At 39.4% G+C, this 22,777-nt stretch overlaps 1 protein-coding gene across 1 annotated transcript in view; it reads right to left on the bottom strand.

The window, feature by feature from the left end:
* Positions 1-22,777, bottom strand: part of LOC122795579 (metallophosphoesterase MPPED2-like) — a 545,143-nt gene that overhangs the window by 220,268 nt on the left and 302,098 nt on the right. Inside the window, exon 4 of the mRNA XM_044063827.1 lies at positions 3,611-3,723. Within this exon, the coding sequence (XP_043919762.1) occupies positions 3,611-3,723 (113 nt within the window). The remainder of the gene's footprint in view (positions 1-3,610; positions 3,724-22,777) is intronic.

Genomic DNA, 22,777 nt, shown 5'->3' with positions numbered 1-22,777 from the left:
CGAGGTGGGGTGGGTTAGCCAGGCAAAGGTCAAGGGTCAAGGTATGGACTATGGACTTCCCTTCCTCATCTCTTGGTGACTGTTTCAAGAAAGAAGAAGCAAGTTCAAAAAAAAGGCATCTGCCCTTGATGAAGCTGAAACTGGGTCGGGTCCAATAGACAGTGCTCCTGTGTTGTCTCTGAAAAAAGATGTGCCAGTGGGATTATCTGTTTAATGAATAAAATAACAAAGGAAAAAGGAAGGGAGCCGTGAGTCAATCTGGGCAACCAAATCACCATAATCAAACTCTAAAATTAAAATAAAGGTTTAGGTCCATTTTCCTTACAGCAGTTTTATCATATATGACAGCTCATCCATACTGCACCCTTCCAACTAGTATAACACAGGGTTTTTTAGAGGAGCTGTGACTCCCTGGACTTCACATGGTAACAAAAGACAGGTGAACTGTTAGAAACAGTATAAATGGTCAGGGTAAAGGCAATGGATGGGATTCATTAAATGCTGCTGCAATGAGCAAATCATCCTAGCTCCAGAGTCACGTCTAGTTCTCTTTGTTATTATTAAATCTCCAGAAGATAAAGCATCTGGATCATCTCTATTTCATAAAATTATGGCTTACAACATTTTATTATGACCACAAGAGTTGCCAGGTTGTATCCAGTACAGGCTAAAGTGCCATACTTTGCTCTTATCAATAACTACAGCTCTGGATGATGCATATACTGGCACTTCCTGCTTGCAGCTCCTCCATTTTGTGTAACTTTAGATGGCTACCAGCCTCTGGTGCATGTGTGCATATACATGTGGTATGTTCATCCATTTAACCCTGGGCCTCTACTGAAAATGGACTTGCATCCAGTCGGACTATCCCGGTCAACAAATGTAAAGTAAATAAATAAATGAAGAAATAAATTTATTTATTTATTTATTTATTTATTTATTTATTTTACATTTGTTGAGCCTGTTTTCTCCAGATGCTTGTCTTTGAAATGTCAAGCCAACTGACTGAAATGATAAACTGCTAATGTTAGCTTACATAATATATTCAAGAATTGATCTAGTATTCACAGTAGGATCATCTGTAGTATGCAGGGAGTCTGGAAGTTGTTACTGAAGAATAAACATTGTTCTGGTGGGGGGACAAATTTAGAGTTCTCCATGCTAAAGAGTATTGAAATATATAATATGGAAAGTATATATGACAAAAAACAAACAGAGAGGGGAACCACAGACATAAGCCTTCAAATACATCACATGAGGGTATGTACTGCTAGTGTGCCACAATGAAAATGACACTATATGTACCAAGATTGGGCCAACTAACTGGAATGCAGAGCTGAAGCTGCCATCTTGCCATCAGTGACAAATGGCATGTAGGCATCAATGTGCAAAGAAGTGTAATGCAGATCTAGAACGTAAAGCACAGCCCACACTACGCAATACAATTTGTTAATAAATGGTCTTGGAGAATGGCAATCCTCCACAAGTTAGGAAGGATTTCAAAGGGGTACATTAATGCAATGGGACAGCATGAAGAAAAACAACAGAGCCTACTAATAACAGTGAATCCCTCTAACATCCAGAGAAGCTTTTCCTGATGCTGCCATGTTCTGCCTTTGCTAGCCATGACTTTTGGAGAGGGGCTAGTGGCCTTCTTTTTTTCCTTAATACAAAGCCTTATTTTCAAGCTTTTGATTTATGCAAGTTCATTACCTTCTGAAGTGGCACTGAAAAACAAAGAGTATCTACCACATAGATACTTAGCAGTCATTACCAATATATGGCCTTAAGAAAAGGTAACTATGCCAACTTTTGAGACATTTGTTAAAATGGATATGAGCAGTGACACTGCAGTAGTATAGCTACACTTGCAGTGATGATGGCAAACTATGTCTATCCCAAAAATACCACTGCCATATACAAGTACATGGTGACAATTAAATTGTTTGGAAATGACTGCATTACAATGTAGCAGGATAGTCCATGCCTCCATCTCTCTATTCTGTTATCTATGAATTTAATCATTAAAAAGAACAGACACCAATATAAAGGTGACAGCCAACAGGTATTTTATTTCTAATTTCACTGACAGCTAAGTTAAGCAAGGACATAGATGGGCACACTTGATAGACAGATGATTTTTTGAACTCGTGTCTCAGAAAAATTACGAGCCATACAATACAGAATGTGTAAAACTGTATATTTATAGAAAACATACCTAAGAATAACAGCACTTGTAGAGTTATGGGGACAGCAGCTGAAAATGATGCTTGTGTTTTTAAGTGTTTATGGGAAATCTTTATTTTTTTTAATACTGGTGGTGACATCAATATGAAGTCAAAGTTCAAAATGTGATTTTTAGTCATTCCCCTGATATTAACTCTTTTAGGACAATACTGTACTTACAGCAGCAGGGCTATTCTCATCAAAATGACATGTATGTATAGAAAAATAACAATACCAATAGAAAACAATATGGTTGCCCATTTTCTAGATATAATAATACACCATGGTAGGTACTGGGAAATACTAGACATTCCAGAGGTAATAAGGTACTATTGGTATCAAGTTTCAGAATGCTTCTGGATAATTTTTTTATTTTCCAGTAACACCATCCTGGTGATTATTAGTACCTGTTTATTATAGCAATAACCCACGCCTGGGTGTGGGTAATGCAGGATTTACCCACGGTTGGCGTGGTTTACCAAACAAAGACAACCGTGGGTAAATCCCGCATTACCCACACCCAGGCGTGGGTTATTGCTATTATACTATGACATTATTTAAGAAAAGAAATAATTACTTTTCTTAAATAATGGCATTGTATAATGCCTCTTTGCTGCCCTTCCGCAGCTGTCTGGTATCCGCGGCAGTTCTGATGTACTGCGCATGCCTACGCAGTACATCAAAGCTGTGGCCAAAAGCAACGGAGAAAGCAAGATCTCTGTTGCTTTTTACTGTTTCGCTTTGTTAAATGGGTTTAACATAGCGAGACAGGTTTAAAAAAAAGCAACGGAGAAAGCAAGATCTCCGTTGCTTTTTACACACTGTGTCGCTATGTTAAAGGAGTTTAACATAGCGAGACAGCTTTAAAAAAAGCAACAGAGATCTCCGTTGCTTTTTTAAAACCTGTGTTGCTATGTTAAACTCTTTTAACATAGCGAGACAGTGTTTTTTTAAAAGAGACTTATACTAATGGAAAAAGTCCGGGCGACCGGACATTTTTCCATTAGTATAAGTTGATTTACAATGTGCACGCTGGCCAATCAGCGTGCACGTTTTGGAATATTAATCAGGGGTCATGGTATAATTTTTTTTTAATCCCTCCTACCAGTTTTAATGACATAATACAATAAATTCTTAAGAATGCCTTAATATAAAAATAAAAGTTATATGTGTTTTTCTACCAAAATGTTCAAATGACTTATGACTTTGTGTGCGTGTGTGTGTGTGTGTGTGTGTGTGTGTGTGTGTGTGTGTGTGTGTGTGTGTGTGTGTGTGTGTGTGTGTGTGTGTGTGTGTGCACAGACATAAAAAGTCCTATTTATGACCTTGTGAGTTTGAGAGAATGGCAAAAATCAAATCATATAAAAATAAATTCCTCACTTACCATAAGGGGGGCCATGAGTTATCAAAATGTCAGTGTCACTGGGAATCTTTTGCCATTTCTCCATGAGCTTATCTCGATGAAAGTTAAATCCCCAGTCACCAAACACTGGTGTCCTGCATATTGGAATAGAAAACAGAAAGCACTGAGATAATGTCCATAACACATTGCTCAGCAAGCAGTATTAAAATGTCATCTTTTTTTCTCACTCATCAGATCAACACATTTTTTAAAGTTGCTTTAATGAAATACAACTTCAATACAAACTGTGCAGTCCTCATGCATGGTATACTTTTTCATTGCCTCTGGCAACTGGCCTGTGAAATAAATGCTTTACCAATAATACTCAGAGGAAAAAAACAAACAAAATGATAAACTCTCACCCAATATACACTAGGTTCAATGCAATAACAGGACTTACATATAACACTTTCACAATACAGTGCTTATTTAAATTAAACACCCTGGCCACTACTGTAAAGTTTCATACCATCCATACTTATGAGCTATCTAACTTTGAGACTTTCTATTCATAATTCCTGATTAACCTCTTCTCATAATTCCCATTTTTTCCTCTGTAACCTGCTCAATGACCTGAATTCAATTTTCCTTTCCAGCCCTCTCACCTTCTCCAATATCTGTACTACTTCCATTACTGAAGGCTGAGGATTACTTTTCCACTTGCAAGTACTAGCATAGTAATTATTAGGAGAATTAAGGCTTATGATTTGGAATATGCTGAATATCTACCTAATTAAGAGGCAAGTTTTTTCTAATGAACTGCTACCTCCCATTCGATAGGTTCTATATATCGACACCAAGATCACTCTTATATTGCTTTAACTCATCACATTCCCAAAAATTAGGATTCCAGTCTCCTGCTCCCTCTAAGCCACATCTCCAGCATCCTTTACTAACCCTGGGAATCTTTTTGTGTAGTCTGTTGACTGAATAAAAATACTTGTGCAGGCACTTCTATGCAAAAATGCTGAACTTTCTCAGCCCAGTGGCTATCCTTGAGCATTTACAAATATTAGTCCATTCTTCTATATTGTTCTCTTCCCCTAATAAATATTGCCATATATGTGCCTGTGTCTACTTTACCAGCCATTTATCTACTGTAAAAGCCTTGTAGACTCCTATAATTCTTTCATTATTGGTCACTCCTGTACATTCCTCAACAAGTATCTAAACTAGCCCTGGCCTGATTAATCCTCTGTCCTCCTCATTTTATTCAAACTCAACCAAAATCTCATAGATTCCTGTATTTCTCTCTGACCCCTGAGGCTTGCATTGTCAAAGAGAATGTTCTTCCCCTCACCACACTGGCCAGACTTGCAAACCTTTCTGACATGCAGTGGGGGAATTCTAAAGGGTCATGAGGTGATAGAATGACCCAGTGAATACATTTAATAAATTTATAAATTACATTGGATGTAATACTAGTTTTTTAAGGATCACATATGAAGACAGTTATGAATTTTAGATTTTTTGGATGTGATGACTATGAGAATGAAAGGGTTTTTTCTTGTAATATTTATGGGAAGGCAACATTCTCCATCATTTACCTCCACTATGACAGTTGCCTCCCTTTAACATACAAGAGAAGCTTGATGAAAGGTCATTTGGAGAAAATACTGAGGATAGCTTCAGACAAAGAGGTTATTATATGTGAGAGGGAGAAATTGTTAGGTATATTTCTAAAATGTGGATACCCAAAAGGACTATTAGATGAGATCAGTAAGGAAGTTCTGTAGGGTGGGGGATACATTATGTTCCACCCTCCTAGGAAAAGGACTAACTAAGCAAAGTACATACAATTAAAGTACATTTGTGTAAGTAAACTTATCATAACAGTAGCAGTTTGAATGATCACTGCTGCAGCAGCTTAAGCTATATGGATTACATCCTCAATAAGATATAACAGCCAACCACTTTCCAAAGCTTCTGGGTACCTTCCACATACTCAAACCATTAGTCAGATTGAGTCTGAGAGGACATTGCTAAGACCAAAAAATGTCTATACCCTGGCATAAAAAACACACATACAAAAAAAAAAATAATTGGGGGATGGAGGGAGGGAGCAGCTAATATATCAGTGATCATTCGAACATCTACTGTTATGGTAAGTTTACTTATACAGCTGTATCAGTCACTACTGCAGTAACCTAAGCTATGTCGGTAGACTACCATAGCTTAGAACAACTGGGAGGTAGAAGGAGAATGATCCTAACAAAGCTTGACTTACATCTGCAGAAAATTTATCTTGTAGTGCTTTGAACAAGGATGTACAGAGGAACAAGTTGCTGCTTTTAGAATACTTTGAGTCCAATCTCTTTCCAAAAAGCCATAGACCAAGTCTTGGCAGAATGTGCCTTGACCTTTGTCTGGAACAGTTTTGTTGTGTTGGAAATAACAAAAGGTAATAGCCCAAGACAAGAACTTGGAAATAATCTGCTTTGGCACAGGTTTTCCCTTCTTCTTACCTTCAAAAGAAAACAACAACTGATTGGATGTTCAGAAAGATTTTGTTCTGTCAAGATAGTAATCAAGTTGTTGATGAGCATCCATGGTATGAAGTATCCTTTCCTCCTCATTTTTAGATTCAGGGAAGAACATAAGGAGATGGATAGTTTAGCCTATAATAAACTTGGATACCACTTTAGGCATAAAAGAAGGATAAGTTTTCAAGAAGACTCTTATCTCTGTGGAAATTGAGATAAAGCTGATCCACCATAAGAGGGTACAACTCAGATACTCTTCTTGCAGAGGTCAGAACAACCAGTAAAATTGTTTTCCATGTTAAGAACCTCAAGTCAGCCAGATGAGCTAGTTCAAAAGAAGAAAGTGTTCACTTCTCTAACACATAATTAAGATATTAAGGAAGAGCCAAAGGTTTTCTTGGAGGTCTCTTATGTAATACACCTTTCAAAAACCTTTTGACATGGGAATGAACTGAAAGAGGGGGATCCATGGGCAGACATGCTGAAATGACCTTCAAATAAACCTTGATAGAAGCTTAATACAGGCCACTGGAAGGAAACACACACACATATTGTAAAACCAGAGAAAAACTATGCCTGAATGGATGTTTGTTATGTTATTGGTACCAACTAGAATACCTTTTCCTTTTGCTAATATATGATTTTCTAGTGTCAGGTTCTCTTGCCTCCATTAATATATGCTGTATGTCCTCAGTAAACAGGTGCCTAAAAGGTATTAAGACCTATTGTCCAGGCAGACAGTTGAAGCTGTTTGTGGTCGAGATGTATCAAACATCTCTGTGCTTGTGTGACTAAATACAGTCTGTGAGGAAGCTTGTGGTAATTGCCCCTGGCCAATTCCAAAGAAAGGGAGAACCACTGTTGACTGGACTAGAAGTGAGTCTTCACAATGATATTGGGGGATTCCTTCTGAATCTTCAGACATACCCTGTATATATGTGGAAAGGGTAGAAAAGCATACAGGAACATTCCTGTTCAAGGAAAAGAAAAGGCCTTTGTCTTCTGGGCCTTTTTGTACGGAGTCTTGGGGAGGATGTTTGACAGCTAATGTTTCAGAGAGGTGACAACATGGTCTACAAAAGGAACTCCCCACAGATGGATCAAATCTTGGAGGATCCTTTGATCTAATTTCCATTTGTGAAGGTCTGCCTTTGTCCTGTTCAGCTTGTCTGCCAGACAAACTTGCTCTGACAGAAAGCAGGAAGGTTGTAGAGTGAGATTGTGCTTTAAGGCTATATCCCATGCTAACACTGCTAGACTGCACAGGGGACAAGATTTGATTTCCACCTTGTTTGTTTATGTACCACATCACTGTGGTATTATCTGTAACAACTTGAAGTTGGCCTGAGGGATCAAAGGTGATTCAGAGTTGAGTGCCTTGATTAGGGCAAGCATCTCTTGTACATTTATGTGCAAGTGTCTGTCTTTGTCGTCCCAGGTATCTTGCACTTTCATATGCTTGACACTGCTCCCCAGCAAAGTTTGAGGTATCTGTGGTGACTAACCGCTTTGGAGCAGGAAGGGAGAAGGGGTGGCCTGGATTCAGGGATATTTTCTGTCTCCACTAAGTAATTTCTCTTTTCACAAATTCCAGAACTGAAATCTGAAAAGGTAATGGATCTTAGTGCTGGGACCAAAGAGACTTCAGTTATCACTGTACCTTTTTCATGTGCAGTCTTGAAAAGGTTTTATGAGAATCATAGATGCCATGAGACCCAGAATCCCATGGTATTCCCCTCACAGTGAGCGATGTCTGACTGGAAAAAAAAACAGAAATCGATCTAAATATAAATCTATTTTTTCCCTATGGAAGAAAAGCTCTTTGCTCTGAAGTTTCTAGCAGATACTTCAAGAAAACAGTCCTGCCTGATGAAGTCTAAAAAAGACTTTAGAATGTTCTCTTGGAATCTCAGCCTAAACAAGAGATCTTTCACTCAAGTGAGAGATTCCTTACACTTTGAAAAAAGACTCTACAAAGATAATCAAGTCATCTAAGTATGGAATACCTTGTAGCACAGCTAGGCACTTTGTGGACAGTCCTGGTGCAGTGGATAATCCAATGGGTAAGAAGGACTGATACTGTGATCCAGACACACAAAACCTTAAGAAATGTCTGAAGTCAAGATGGATAGGAATGTGACAGTAAGTATCTTTTAAATCTAAGCATACCAAAAACTCAAACGAGGAAGAAGTTGTAACAGCTTGCAAAGTGAAAATGTTTTGAACTTGAACACTATCACAAAACGATTTAGGAAAGAAATGTCCGGAATTGGACTCCAGGCATTTTTTTTTGCTTGACACCAAAAATATTCCTGAATAAAAAACTGTTCGAAACTGGGAAGGAGGAACTGTTTCTATTACCCCCCCTGAAAAAACATATGCTGTGTAACAGGAGGGAACAGAGGAGTTTGGTCTGGTGTATGTGGAATAATTCCCTAGAAAGCAGGGATTTCTTCCTACTGCCATCTGTAACCCTGAATAATCAATTTCAACACCCATTTGCTTGAAACAATCTGTTGCCAAAGAGAGAAATGGAGATTTGGACGTTCTAGAAGGGATATTGCAGTGCCTGGGGGGGGGGGCAAGGTCCCTTATATAAACATTCTGAATTATCTGACTCACCTTTCTTCCTGGGGGGGTCCTGCTTTCTTTATGTAACCTCACTGACATTGTTCTTTAAATGCTTGCTTACCAGCATTTTGCTGAGACTCTTTTGTTTTGTTTCATGATAAAACTGGACGAGGGAGCATAAAATTAATTGTAAACTTTATAGAGAAGGAGGTATGAAAAATCTGAAAGATTCTCTATGTTAGCCTACTCCATTCATCATATTTTAATGACACCTGCAGCACTCCACTGAAAGGTTTTGGGAATGCACTTAGGTAAACATCCTCAAAACAGTACCAGTGGCAACAGCATAGATGTTGTGGCTACAGAGTGGTAAACACACTTTAAACCATGAGTAGTGATGTGAGAAACAGAAAGAACTAATCCACACAAAGCAGATTTTTTCTCACAGAAAAAACATTCCTCATGCTTTCACAGTTTGTCAGAATAAACATTAACATAACAGTCTGACAATTCAAATTTTTAAAAATTAAAGTTGCAGAAGTATATATATATATATATATATATATATATATATACGTTCCCCCCCCAAACTTATAAATTGTTTTATCATCCTTGTCAGAAGGGGAAGGATTACAATTAACAAAATGCTTGGCAGTTGCTGGGTTAAATTAAAGCTACAGCTGCTGGGTTAATTAAAGCTATACCTGCTGGGTCAGGTCTGGAATGAGTGTACATGCTTTCTTAGGTGCAGCGAGTTAGCTATCAGGGAAATCACAGGCTATGACAAACACATCCTCCAATACTGACAGCACTGGGGAGATGGGAAGAAGTTCTGAGAATTCCAGTATAAACGATTCCTATTATTTACTTAGATACCTCAGTGTTCTCCCACTAAAAAACATTGGCACATTTTCTGGAAATAGTCTCAGAGGAGAAGGAAAAGTGGTATGTTTAGTTTTCTGTTTCTTTTTGACAAGAAAGTTAGGACAAACAGGGTTATTAATGGCAGTAACAGCTTCCCCATGGACGGACACAACATTCTGGTTAAGCAGGGCACCTTCCCTGCCCCTTCTCCCAACACTGACACAAGTATCTCATCCTTGCCCACTGAGTGGACCCCAACAGCTGCAGAGGATGTGGCTAAACCACGGTCCATAGTGAATGTATGGGCAACACCAAATGAATACAGGAAGAAGGATAAGTGGTCTGAGGAACCAGCTTTGGTCACAGCAAAGTCACCCACCTGTGGCCTACTCAAATTACTAGCCTGCTGTAGTAGCAAAGGATACAGAGTTACATTTTTCTTTTTCTGTCTGGAAGAAGGACTGACTGTGAGAGCTGTACTGTGTTCCATGGTCAAACTGAAAACAGTGCTTCTTTCCCAGGGAAACTAAGCAGCACAAGACGAATTTTATTTTACGTAGTATAAAGTCACTTTGCCCAATAAAAGATACAGTAAAAACACTCTAATTCCCTTTACTATCCCCCAAACGTAATTTAAATGCAATTTATCCACACAAAAAAAATGGTTTTGGAGGGTGTAAATCAACTTTAAAATTGTCAAACACAAAACTTAAAATTCATTGTAAACTTTATAGAAAAGGAGGTATGAAAAATCTGAAAGATTCTCTATGTTAGCCTACTCCATTCATCATATTTTAATGACACCTGCAGCACTCCACTGAATGGTTTTGGGAATGCACTTAGGTAAACATCCTCAAAACAGTACCAGTGGCAACAGCATAGATGTTGTGGCTACAGAGTGGTAAACACACTTTAAACCATGAGTAGTGATGTGAGAAACAGAAAGAACTAATCCACACAAAGCAGATTTTTTCTCACAGAAAAAACATTCCTCATGCTTTCACAGTTTGTCAGAATAAACATTAACATAACAGTCTGACAATTCAAAATTTTAAAAATTAAAGTTGCAGGAGTATATATACACGTTCCCCCCCCCAAACTTATAAATTGTTTTATCATCCTTGTCAGAAGGGGAAGGATTACAATTAACAAAATGCTTGGCAGCTGCTGGGTTAAATTAAAGCTACAGCTGCTGGGTTAATTAAAGCTATACCTGCTGGGTCAGGTCTGGAATGAGTGTACATGCTTTCTTAGGTGCAGCGAGTTAGCTATCAGGGAAATCACAGGCTATGACAAACACATCCTCCAATACTGACAGCACTGGGGAGATGGGAAGAAGTTCTGAGAATTCCAGTATAAACAATTCCTATTATTTACTTAGATACCTCAGTGTTCTCCCACTAAAAAACATTGGCACATTTTCTGGAAATAGTCTCAGAGGAGAAGGAAAAGTGGTATGTTTAGTTTTCTGTTTCTTTTTGACAAGAAAGTTAGGACAAACAGGGTTATTAATGGCAGTAACAGCTTCCCCATGGACGGACACAACATTCTGGTTAAGCAGGGCACCTTCCCTGCCCCTTCTCCCAACACTGACACAAGTATCTTATCTTTGCCCACTGAGTGGACCCCAACAGCTGCAGAGGATGTGGCTAAACCACGGTCCATAGTGAATGTATGGGCAACACCAAATGAATACAGGAAGAAGGATAAGTGGTCTGAGGAACCAGCTTTGGTCACAGCAAAGTCACCCACCTGTGGCCTACTCAAATTACTAGCCTGCTGTAGTAGCAAAGGATACAGAGTTACATTTTTCTTTTTCTGTCTGGAAGAAGGACTGACTGTGAGAGCTGTACTGTGTTCCATGGTCAAACTGAAAACAGTGCTTCTTTCCCAGGGAAACTAAGCAGCACAAGACGAATTTTATTTTACGTAGTATAAAGTCACTTTGCCCAATAAAAGATACAGTAAAAAGCACTCTAATTCCCTTTACTATCCCCCAAACATAATTTAAATGCAATTTATCCACACAAAAAATGGTTTTGGAGGGTGTAAATCAACTTTTAAATTGTCAAACACAAAACTTAAAATTCATTGTAAACTTTATAGAGAAGGAGGTAAGAAAAATCTGAAAGATTCTCTATGTTAGCCTACTGCATTCATCATATTTTAATGACACCTGCAGCACTCCACTGAAAGGTTTTGGGAATGCACTTATTTAAACATCCTCAAAACAGTACCAGTGGCAACAGCATAGATGTTGTGGCTACAGAGTGGTAAACACACTTTAAACCATGAGTAGTGATGTGAGAAACAGAAAGAAGTAATCCACATAAAGCAGATTTTTTTCTCACAGAAAAAACATTCCTCATGCTTTCACAGTTTGTCAGAATAAACATTAACATAACAGTCTGACAATTCAAATTTTTAAAAATTAAAGTTGCAGAAGTATATATATATATATATATATATATATACACGTTTCCCCCCCAAACTTATAAATTGTTTTATCATCCTTGTCAGAAGGGGAAGGATTACAATTAACAAAATGCTTGGCAGCTGCTGGGTTAAATTAAAGCTACAGCTGCTGGGTTAATTAAAGCTATACCTGCTGGGTCAGGTCTGGAATGAGTGTACATGCTTTCTTAGGTGCAGCGAGTTAGCTATCAGGGAAATCACAGGCTATGACAAACACATCCTCCAATACTGACAGCACTGGGGAGATGGGAAGAAGTTCTGAGAATTCCAGTATAAACGATTCCTATTATTTACTTAGATAGCTCAGTGTTCTCCCACTAAAAAACATTGGCACATTTTCTGGAAATAGTCTCAGAGGAGAAGGAAAAGTGGTATGTTTAGTTTTCTGTTTCTTTTTGACAAGAAAGTTAGGACAAACAGGGTTATTAATGGCAGTAACAGCTTCCCCATGGACGGACACAACATTCTGGTTAAGCAGGGCACCTTCCCTGCCCCTTCTCCCAACACTGACACAAGTATCTTATCCTTGCCCACTGAGTGGACCCCAACAGCTGCAGAGGATGTGGCTAAACCACGGTCCATAGTGAATGTATGGGCAACACCAAATGAATACAGGAAGAAGGATAAGTGGTCTGAGGAACCAGCTTTGGTCACAGCAAAGTCACCCACCTGTGGCCTACTCAAATTACTAGCCTGCTGTAGTAGCAAAGGATACAGAGTTACATTTTTCTTTTTCTGTCTGGAAGAAGGACTGACTGTGAGAGCTGTACTGTGTTCCATGGTCAAACTGAAAACAGTGCTTCTTTCCCAGGGAAACTAAGCAGCACAAGACGAATTTTATTTTACGTAGTATAAAGTCACTTTGCCCAATAAAAGATACAGTAAAAAGCACTCTAATTCCCTTTACTATCCCCCAAACGTAATTTAAATGCAATTTATCCACACAAAAAATGGTTTTGGAGGGTGTAAATCAACTTTTAAATTGTCAAACACAAAACTTAAAATTCATTGTAAACTTTATAGAGAAGGAGGTATGAAAAATCTGAAAGATTCTCTATGTTAGCCTACTCCATTCATCATATTTTAATGACACCTGCAGCACTCCACTGAAAGGTTTTGGGAATGCACTTAGGTAAACATCCTCAAAACAGTACCAGTGGCAACAGCATAGATGTTGTGGCTACAGAGTGGTAAACACACTTTAAACCATGAGTAGTGATGTGAGAAACAGAAAGAACTAATCCACACAAAGCAGATTTTTTCTCACAGAAAAAACATTCCTCATGCTTTCACAGTTTGTCAGAATAAACATTAACATAACAGTCTGACAATTCAAAATTTAAAAAATTAAAGTTGCAGAAGTATATATACACGTCCCCCCCAAACTTATAAATTGTTTTATCATCCTTGTCAGAAGGGGAAGGATTACAATTAACAAAATGCTTGGCAGCTGCTGGGTTAAATTAAACCTACAGCTGCTGGGTTAATTAAAGCTATACCTGCTGGGTCAGGTCTGGAATGAGTGTACATGCTTTCTTAGGTGCAGCGAGTTAGCTATCAGGGAAATCACAGGCTATGACAAACACATCCTCCAATACTGACAGCACTGGGGAGATGGGAAGAAGTTCTGAGAATTCCAGTATAAACAATTCCTATTATTTACTTAGATACCTCAGTATCTAGATACCACTAAAAACATTGGCACATTTTCTGGAAATAGTCTCAGAGGAGAAGGAAAAGTGGTATGTTTAGTTTTCTGTTTCTTTTTGACAAGAAAGTTAGGACAAACAGGGTTATTAATGGCAGTAACAGCTTCCCCATGGACGGACACAACATTCTGGTTAAGCAGGGCACCTTCCCTGCCCCTTCTCCCAACACTGACACAAGTATCTCATCCTTGCCCACTGAGTGGACCCCAACAGCTGCAGAGGATGTGGCTAAACCACGGTCCATAGTGAATGTATGGGCAACACCAAATGAATACAGGAAGAAGGATAAGTGGTCTGAGGAACCAGCTTTGGTCACAGCAAAGTCACCCACCTGTGGCCTACTCAAATTACTAGCCTGCTGTAGTAGCAAAGGATACAGAGTTACATTTTTCTTTTTCTGTCTGGAAGAAGGACTGACTGTGAGAGCTGTACTGTGTTCCATGGTCAAACTGAAAACAGTGCTTCTTTCCCAGGGAAACTAAGCAGCACAAGACGAATTTTATTTTACGTAGTATAAAGTCACTTTGCCCAATAAAAGATACAGTAAAAACACTCTAATTCCCTTTACTATCCCCAAACGTAATTTAAATGCAATTTATCCACACAAAAAAAATGGTTTTGGAGGGTGTAAATGTCAAACACAAAACTGTACTACTGTTTGAAATTACAGCAAAGTTATGTGACAGGCAATAAAAAAGTGCAGTTGTGTAGATCTTACCATAGCAGTAGATGCCCTACTTCTCACTAGTACAGTATTCTTTACTCCTGGGTTATACTGTTGAGCATTGCAAAAGGTAAGATAGATATGTGACATACAAGTGCCTAATCTTCTTAAATGAATTGCCCCAGAAGAACCAGAGCAATCACACAAGAAAGTAATAATGCACACATCCAGGAAGGGAAGAAGAAAAACAGGAGAAAAGAAGGACCCCTCAGTTAGAAGGAGAACAACAGAAAGTAATAGGGGGTAGGAGGGAGGGACAGAATACTGCAAGAGTGGAGAAGTAGAACATCTACTGTTATTGTAAGATTATATACAGCTGTACTATGTCCTTCCTTAATCACTGCTGCAGTATGTTTTACTCCTTGGATTAGGAAACCACAGAAGAGCCCTCCAAAAAACCCATGAAGGATGGCCCTGGCCCTAGAAATGACATCCAACTTATAATATTTGATGAAAGTGTCAACAGAAGACCAAGTAGCAGCTTCCAAAATGGATCTAGTATCCAGACCTTTGAAAAAAAAAAAACCCAGAAGAGGACACTGCCCTGATGGAGTGAGCACAAAAAGAATAGGAAAGCTGTTTTCCATGAAAAAATTGCAAAAAAGAAATGGTCTTACAAATCCAGTAGGAAATGGTTCACTTAGAGACCACCAAACCCAATTTCCTGGCATGAAAGGAAACAAAAAGCTGTTCAGATTTCCTGATATGTTTTATCTTTTCCAACTAATATCTGATATGTTTTATCTTTTCCAACTAATATCTGCGCTTTTTATGTAAATCCAAGGTATGAAGATAGCACTATGCTAAGAATGCTCACTATCATTCTGTGGTGAAGGGAAAAAAAGAAGGAGGATGAATGGACTGTTTGAAGGACAAACCATTAACCACCTTGGGCATAAAAGAAGGACTGGTATGAAGAGATGCCCTACCCCTGTGAAAAACAAAAAAACAGAAAGGTGGAACCGCCATGATTGCTTGCAATTCAGGGATCCTCTTGGCAAAAGAAGTAAGAGGCATGAACAATGTAGTGTTCCAAGTACAATATTAGTAAGGTCCCAAGGAGGAATACGCTTTCTTGAAGGCCAAACAGGAAAGATGCCTTTCAAAAATTACTTGACTTCAAAACTAGAAGTCAAAGATGGATTCAGAGGCAGACAAACAGAAATGGCTGAAAAATTAACTTTAATAGATGAATATGCCAAACCAGAATTGAGCTGTTTGCACAATAAGACAGGACCTTAGGAACCACCACAGCAAAAGGGTCCAGGTCATGCTTCAGACACTAAATAGGAAATCTCTTCCATTTAGTCGCATATGATTTTCTATCTTTCTGCAAAACGTAAAGCATGACCGCAGAAAATTGATGCCTGAAAGAAATCAAAACCCTATCACCCAAAATGTCAGCTGAAGGGTGGATAAGTGAGGATGAATGAGAGATCCCTTGTCTTACATGAGAAGATCTATCCTGTGAGGTAACTTGTGATGATTGGCTCTGGTCAGATGAAATAGAAGGGGGGGACCAGGGCTGTCTGGGCCAAAAAGAAGTCAGCAGCAAGATACTGCATGTGTCCCACATGATCTTGTGCAAGTCCTTTGATAGTAAAGGAAGAGGGGAAGAGGTGTACAGAAACATCCCCTTCCAATAAAAAGGCATGGCATCCAATTGAGACTGTGGAACAGAATTGCAGAAGTTGCCTGTTCAGAGGGGAGGCAAAAAAAATCTACTTGAGGAGTACCCCACCAATATACAAGGTCCAGAAACACCTCCATGTGAAGCATCCATTCATGATGATTTGTTCTGGACATGTTCAAACAGCCTACCACCAAGCCTGTGCTCTGAAGGAATGTCGACTGCCTGAAGAACCAAATAATGGTGAACTGCAAAATCTTAAGCCTGAAGACACACCCTGCAAAGAAGGTAAGATTCTGTGTGCCCTTACTTCTTGATGTACCACATGACTGTAGTATTGTCTGTAAGAACCTTTAAAGGACCTGGAATTCCAAAGAGAGTGAAAAGCCTTGAGAGCTAGACGTAGAGCACTTACTTCCTTATTGTTGATGTGGTTTGCCAGTTGTTGATGGGACCAAAGACCCTGAACATTTAGGTTGTTGGAAGAGGCTCCCCAACCTTGATCATAAGCATTCTTGTACAGCTCCTGAGTACAGAGTAACCTGAAAATTCAGGAAAATCTGGTGAATCCACCAGCAGGGCTTGAGCATAAGACATGGCAAGAGACAAACCAGATACTCCAGAGGGTGGTAGTGCTGGAGTGAAACAGTCTTGAGATATCAGAGTTTGGCAAAGGGAACCAAGAGAATTGTGGATGCCATGTACCCCAGAGCTCAGAGAAATTCCCTTACAGGAAGGGCTGGAAGAGGAGGATGAGGGTAGAAATAAGGCATCTATATTATAATAACGAATGCTTAAAATGTCGAACACATCTTTGTCGACATGTTTGAAGCTAATGCTCTTACAAGCGAAAGCTGACAAAGTTGAAACTGACATGCTTGAAATATTTTAGTTGTCCAACACCAATCCCCCACTGCCACATTGAACATGAAGTGCAAACACAGTAAATTTCACGTGTAACAAACACCCTAAATATACGCTACAATCCTTCATGTTTGTAAAGTAAATGAAGTAACCATACCAATTGCCAACAGTAAATCTCCAAAATTACACTTGACCAAAACGGCACTTTCCAAAAACACAAACCAGTTGACACACATTCACTAATTTTTCTCTGCTAATTATACATACCAACTCTGAGATCACACTAAAATTAAGGTAAACATGCATAATTCATAATGTACACATCTTTACGTCACTGCTACATTTGCGTGTGTTGGCCAACTATGACATTTCGAATTTAATGTTTTAGATCTTTAGAGCTTTCGCTTATAAGAGCGTTTTCTTAAAACATGTCGACAAACTGGTGCTCGACATTTTAAGCATTCGTTCTTCTAATGTAGACCGGAAATAAGCAGTCAAAGCGAGGACCTTGAGAGGCGAAGACAAGCCAACATTGCAATGGTCTGAATCCTGCAACCCAGGAACACTTGGTGCTGACAGGGAGTTAACACACACTTTTTGAGATTGAGTATGCAACTCCTCACCAAGAAGAAGCAGTATAGGGAAGAGTAGATACTGAAGCAGCAGCTGCTGAGAAGGAAAAAACAGAAATGTAAAAATGTCCTGAAAAGAGGGTGAAGATGAATATGGAGGTAAGCGTCCCTCAGATATTGGGATACCAGAAAGCCATGAGGAAATAACAGAGGGAAAAGTGTCTGAAGAGACAGCAACCTGAATGAAGGAATCTTGAGAAAGGTACTGAGAAAAAGCAGGTGTAAAATGGGCCTCCATGACCCCTCCCACCTGGGAACCAGAAACATCCTGGAATAAAATCCTGTTCCCTGCTGAGACAAGGAGGCAAGCTGGATGGTTTCCTAAACTACCAGATGGTGTAGAATCAGAGGAAAGGACATCCAAGCCATAAAATAACCATTCTGGATCATGGAAAATAGCCATGTGTCTGTAGTTATCTGTTGCCAGACAGGACGAGAGTCAACCTGAGGGACAAAGGAATCTGACAAAGGGGAAAGTGTGGCTGAATGTCAAACAGAAGAAGATTTGTCAGGGGAAAGAATGCTTTTGACTATTAGCACCCTGAAATAGCTTGTCTGGAAAAACTCTCCTCCTAGATGTCCTCTTGCCCTTAGAAGGCTGTTTAGGCTGCCTATAAACAAGGTAAGACTTCAAGGATAATTTCCCTGAAACTTAGGAACAGGAGAGAAAAAGATTTGTTTAAATCCTACATGATTTTACCCCTATCCTGAAGTCTTAAATAAGTCTCACTAGTCTCATATATAAAACCACGGAAAGAATGATCATGGAAATCATCAGTAATGAGACAGGAAATCTGCAGACACTGAACCCAACAAAGTTTAGTTTTGTCAAGGGCAGGTCATACCTACTCAACTTGGTAGACTTCTTTGAGAAGGTCAACAAAGCAACAGATGAGGGCAAAATCGTTCACACTGGCTGCCTTGACCAGGCCAAGGCATTTGACACAATCCCTCCACACAGGCATTGTTGACATACTCAAGATGTTAGGTATAAACTCTTATGTCACCCAGTGAATAGCCAGCTGCCTCACAGACAGGACCCAGGATGTTAGAATTGGGAAGTCCACCTCTACAAAGAGGCCAGTCACAAGTGGACTCTCTCAGGAATTGGTCTTGAGAGTGCTCTAATTTTGCCCACTATTTCTTTGAAGTAGACAGCCAATGTCAAGGGCCTCTGGCTGAACAAATTTGCAGATGACTGCAAATTAAGGGGTCTATATAATTTTGTCAAAGCGACTACCCATTGAACATCTATCATTGAACTGAATCCATCCAACATTAATTCTGCCAAACATTCATATAAGCAAATTTCTTCCCAGGGTAAAAAACTTGTTGGCCATCATCGGGAATTTCCCCCTTTCCCCACTGTACTGCAATCTCGGAGTTAGTATATTTTGTTGGGGGGCATGGGTAGGTTTAAAATAATGTATTTTTTGTGACGGTCACTTGGTTGGCTGACTTTTTTTTCTCCTGGGAAGAAATTCACTTAAATGACCATTCAACAGAATTAGCAGTCAATGGATTAAGTTCAATGAATAGGTGTTAGACAGGTAGTTGCTTTGACGAACTAATATAGACTCCAAATTAGGAGCAGTCATAGAATCCCCTACCGACACTAATGTTTTACAGAAAGGGCTGACACAGACAAATAACTTGTGTCAGAGCCATCGACTAAAACTAAATTCCAAGAAATTCATAATAGTTTCTTCGGGAAGTCATCCACCCCTGGAAACTATCATATTGACAATGCACTGCCAAGAGTCAACCCAGTAGTTAGGGACTTGCTGACACAAGTAGACAGTAATCTAGCCTTTGACTGTAGTATGCCTACAGTTGTGAGGAAATAACTTTATGTTGTACAACTTATAAACAAAGGTATGGCCTCCACATTCAAGGAGGTCACTATTCCACTGTATTTGGCATTCATCAGACATGTCATTGAATACAATGCCCCCTTTGGAATCTATGTAACCAAGCACATCCACAATTGGAACACCCACAGAGATTCCTCACTAAAAGAATGCAGGGTGTAAATAAAATGCCCTATGCAGATTGCCTCAAAACCCTTCCCTATATTCTGCCTCAGATAGGCTGTTAAGAGGTGAAGGTATTGTTGTACCCCAGCCTGATGGACCTCCTGCATAACTACAAAACAAATACCATCAGAGTACCCATTCTAAAGACTTAAGCCTTGCCTGTGATATAAATAGGATCTGCTGGACAGACTGGCATATATCCCAGAGTCTACCCCTTCTCTGGAACAGGCTCTCCATCCATGTGACGTAGTTCCTCCTTAACACAATTCAAGTGTAACTTGGACAACTGGATAAAGAACAGGAAATGTACCCCTTGTTTGGCACATTTATCTCTAATGGACACAGGCAGCCTGTAAATGGTTCATCTACCAAGCTTGTGCTTACATTTATCAATGGCAACAGAACTTTTCAGAGATTTGGGATACATGGCTAGACTTAAAAAGGCTTCAGTTGTCATTAGCCTTGTACACACCTATGAACCTGTGAAGGGAGAATAAAATAATTTTGTCTTGATGTCTTCAGGCAGAGCCTAGATGGGTAACCCAGAACACCTCCTCATAACAGAACTGGATGCATCTGTCCTAGAGGAGGCATCAGCAGCAATATAGCTACATTTAACAGAATGACAAGCCACCTCAAAAGCAGAGCTCACAAAGAAAATGTCAGAAGTCTTACCTTCCGAGTTAATGGCCTCAAGCTGGGAGAGGAGAGCCAGGACATAGCTAGTCATATGGGTCTGGTAATTAATAGCCCTGAAGAGTAAGGTAGCAGAGGTATTTTTTTTAAAAAACCTGTCCTTGGGATGGCTGTCCGTATCAAAAGGTAAAAGCTTAGGAGCCACAACTTGTATAGTTTATCAATGCCTACAGAAAAAAAAACAGCAGGATCAGAGGAAGGGCTTTTATATAAAAACTGCTGAGCCTCAAAAACATTATAAAACCTCTCTTGTTTCTTAGGGGCAGGAGGTTGTGTATCAGGGGCCTGAGAAGCTGCAGTGAAAGTAACCAGGACAGCCAGTAGAGGAGGGACTGCAGAAGGCCAAACAGAAAGTGTTTTCAAGAGTTCAAAGTACCTTTTTTGAAGATCAGAAACCTGAGGACAGCCCCGCTTAAAGTGTTCCATCATACAAACAACCATATCCCCAAAGGAGAATTCCTCCATAGAAGAGTAAGGTGAAAGTGAATCCTCTTCCTCAGAACCCAGGGCAAGGGAAGAATGGTTCTGAGGGGAGTAAGCCAAGGACTCATCCCCAGAGTCTAACTCATCATCAAAAAAAGACGAGTCCTTATGGCATTTGGGAGGACTGGAAGACAAAGAAACAGATAATCTTTTGGAGGACAGGGGCTTAACAGTCATAAGAGCATTAAAAGGTCCTTGAGTAAAATCCTGACATTCTTTATGTGGATCCTTAACCATGGTGAGCCGCATGCTTCCTTTTCTGCTTCCTTTTCCTTTTTAAAAGAATATCAGCTTTAACAAATCTAGGAGGTTAGGAACCTTGCCTAGATTTCCGTAACAAGTATTTGGGGAATACCCTAGGCCTCTCTGAAATAATCAGCAGTGGTTCCCCCTCCACATCTGCACCAGGTGTAGGCACAGCCTTTGTGGATGTGCAGGTAGGGAGCTTCATGTTGGCCTCCAACTGGGTCGCTCCCTGAGGGAGTTGACAGCAGCACTGGATAGTACTCGGGTTAATCATCAAACCTGATGGAGATGTCTGGTGAAGACTGGACAGCAGCAGGATCAGTTTCTGCCTTTTTGGTTTTCTTTTTAAGTGGGTGGATTTGGCCATGGTACCCTAATCTAAACGCTTCAGTCACTGGTTCTTCACGTAAATGGAAAGAGATAACAGATGACTGCGGAAAGTCTTAGGAACAAACATCTGACAAATCTCACACTGCATATGGTTGTAGATAGCACCCAAACAAAAAAGGCACAGTTAATTGTATCTTTATGGGCAATCTGCCTCCCATATTCACATTTTCCCTTCCTGGATGATATGCAAACTAAGTAATAGTCTGAAAAAGAAAGGATGATACCCCAACAGGACACTTATCTGCAGAAGGCTCGGTTGTGGAACCAACTCATTGGCAACTTGCAGACTGAATTGAAATATAGCATTCAGACTGGCAGTAAAGAAGTTCTGAGGATTAGATGCTTGTACATCACATATGCACCTTACTCCTTGCACAGAGGACATACATCTGAAGTATGGTGCCCGGAAGATGTAAAGACTTTGGTATACTGACCGGACACATGGCTATCCTTCAGTGAAAAGAATGCTGCAACAGTGATAAGGAAAGATATCACATACTCCTAGCTTGAAACATACTTTCCTCCAATAAACATTAAAAATAATATGTGGAAGGTTCTTCCCCAAATGGATCTTATCTGCGCAGCAATGGAACATCACAAGCTGACCATCAATCCTGGAAATCCCACACAGGAGTGCTGTCTAGAGGTAGGAAAGCTCTGAAGGGCTTGTCATCCAAACTGTCTTTTGGGAGTGTGGAAGGTGCCCTAAAGCTGTGGAAGCTGGATGACTGTTATATCCTCTGCAGGATATAACCCATATACAGCTTAGGCTAATGCAGCAGCGATCAATATGAAGAACATCAACTGTGTTAATAATAATAATAATAATAATATTATTATTATTATTAATTTTGAGACAGTAATGGTTTTGCAGTACAACACTAATTCAAATAGTGCCAGGAAATGGAACATTTTTAAATGTGGAGAAGAAGTGCAAAAGGTTTCAAGAGAAAAAAATTAAAAGGCGGAACAAAAATGCGGACAAAGTAAACAGTGTGCATTTATAAATGAAGTTTATATGGTTTTGCTAAATAATTCAACTAGGTCAAAAGTATAACACCAAAAAGGCAATTGTGGTTCTTCAAATTTAACCTATTTAGTTTTTTGTTTCTCATGTACGAATTATTATGTAGGGAAGAGTGAACACATGTTCAAAAAAGAATATATATAAAGTCAATTACAACATTCATAGGAGGAATAAGAATAGTGCACTGTGTGGATACACATTAGCTTGTCCAATTTTTAAGAAATTTATTTTTATCCATCTATCAACAACCTTCTTTTCCCATTTTTACACATGGGACACGGTTGTCACTTTAACAGTGACAATCACCTAGAGACTTTTT

The sequence above is a fragment of the Protopterus annectens genome, chromosome 2.part2, assembly GCF_019279795.1.
Source record: "Protopterus annectens isolate FY-2018-M chromosome 2.part2, PAN1.0, whole genome shotgun sequence".
Taxonomy (NCBI): Eukaryota; Metazoa; Chordata; order Ceratodontiformes; family Protopteridae; genus Protopterus; species Protopterus annectens.
The sequence above is the reverse complement of the archived record's forward strand: the minus strand, read 5'-3'. Positions and strand labels throughout refer to the sequence as shown.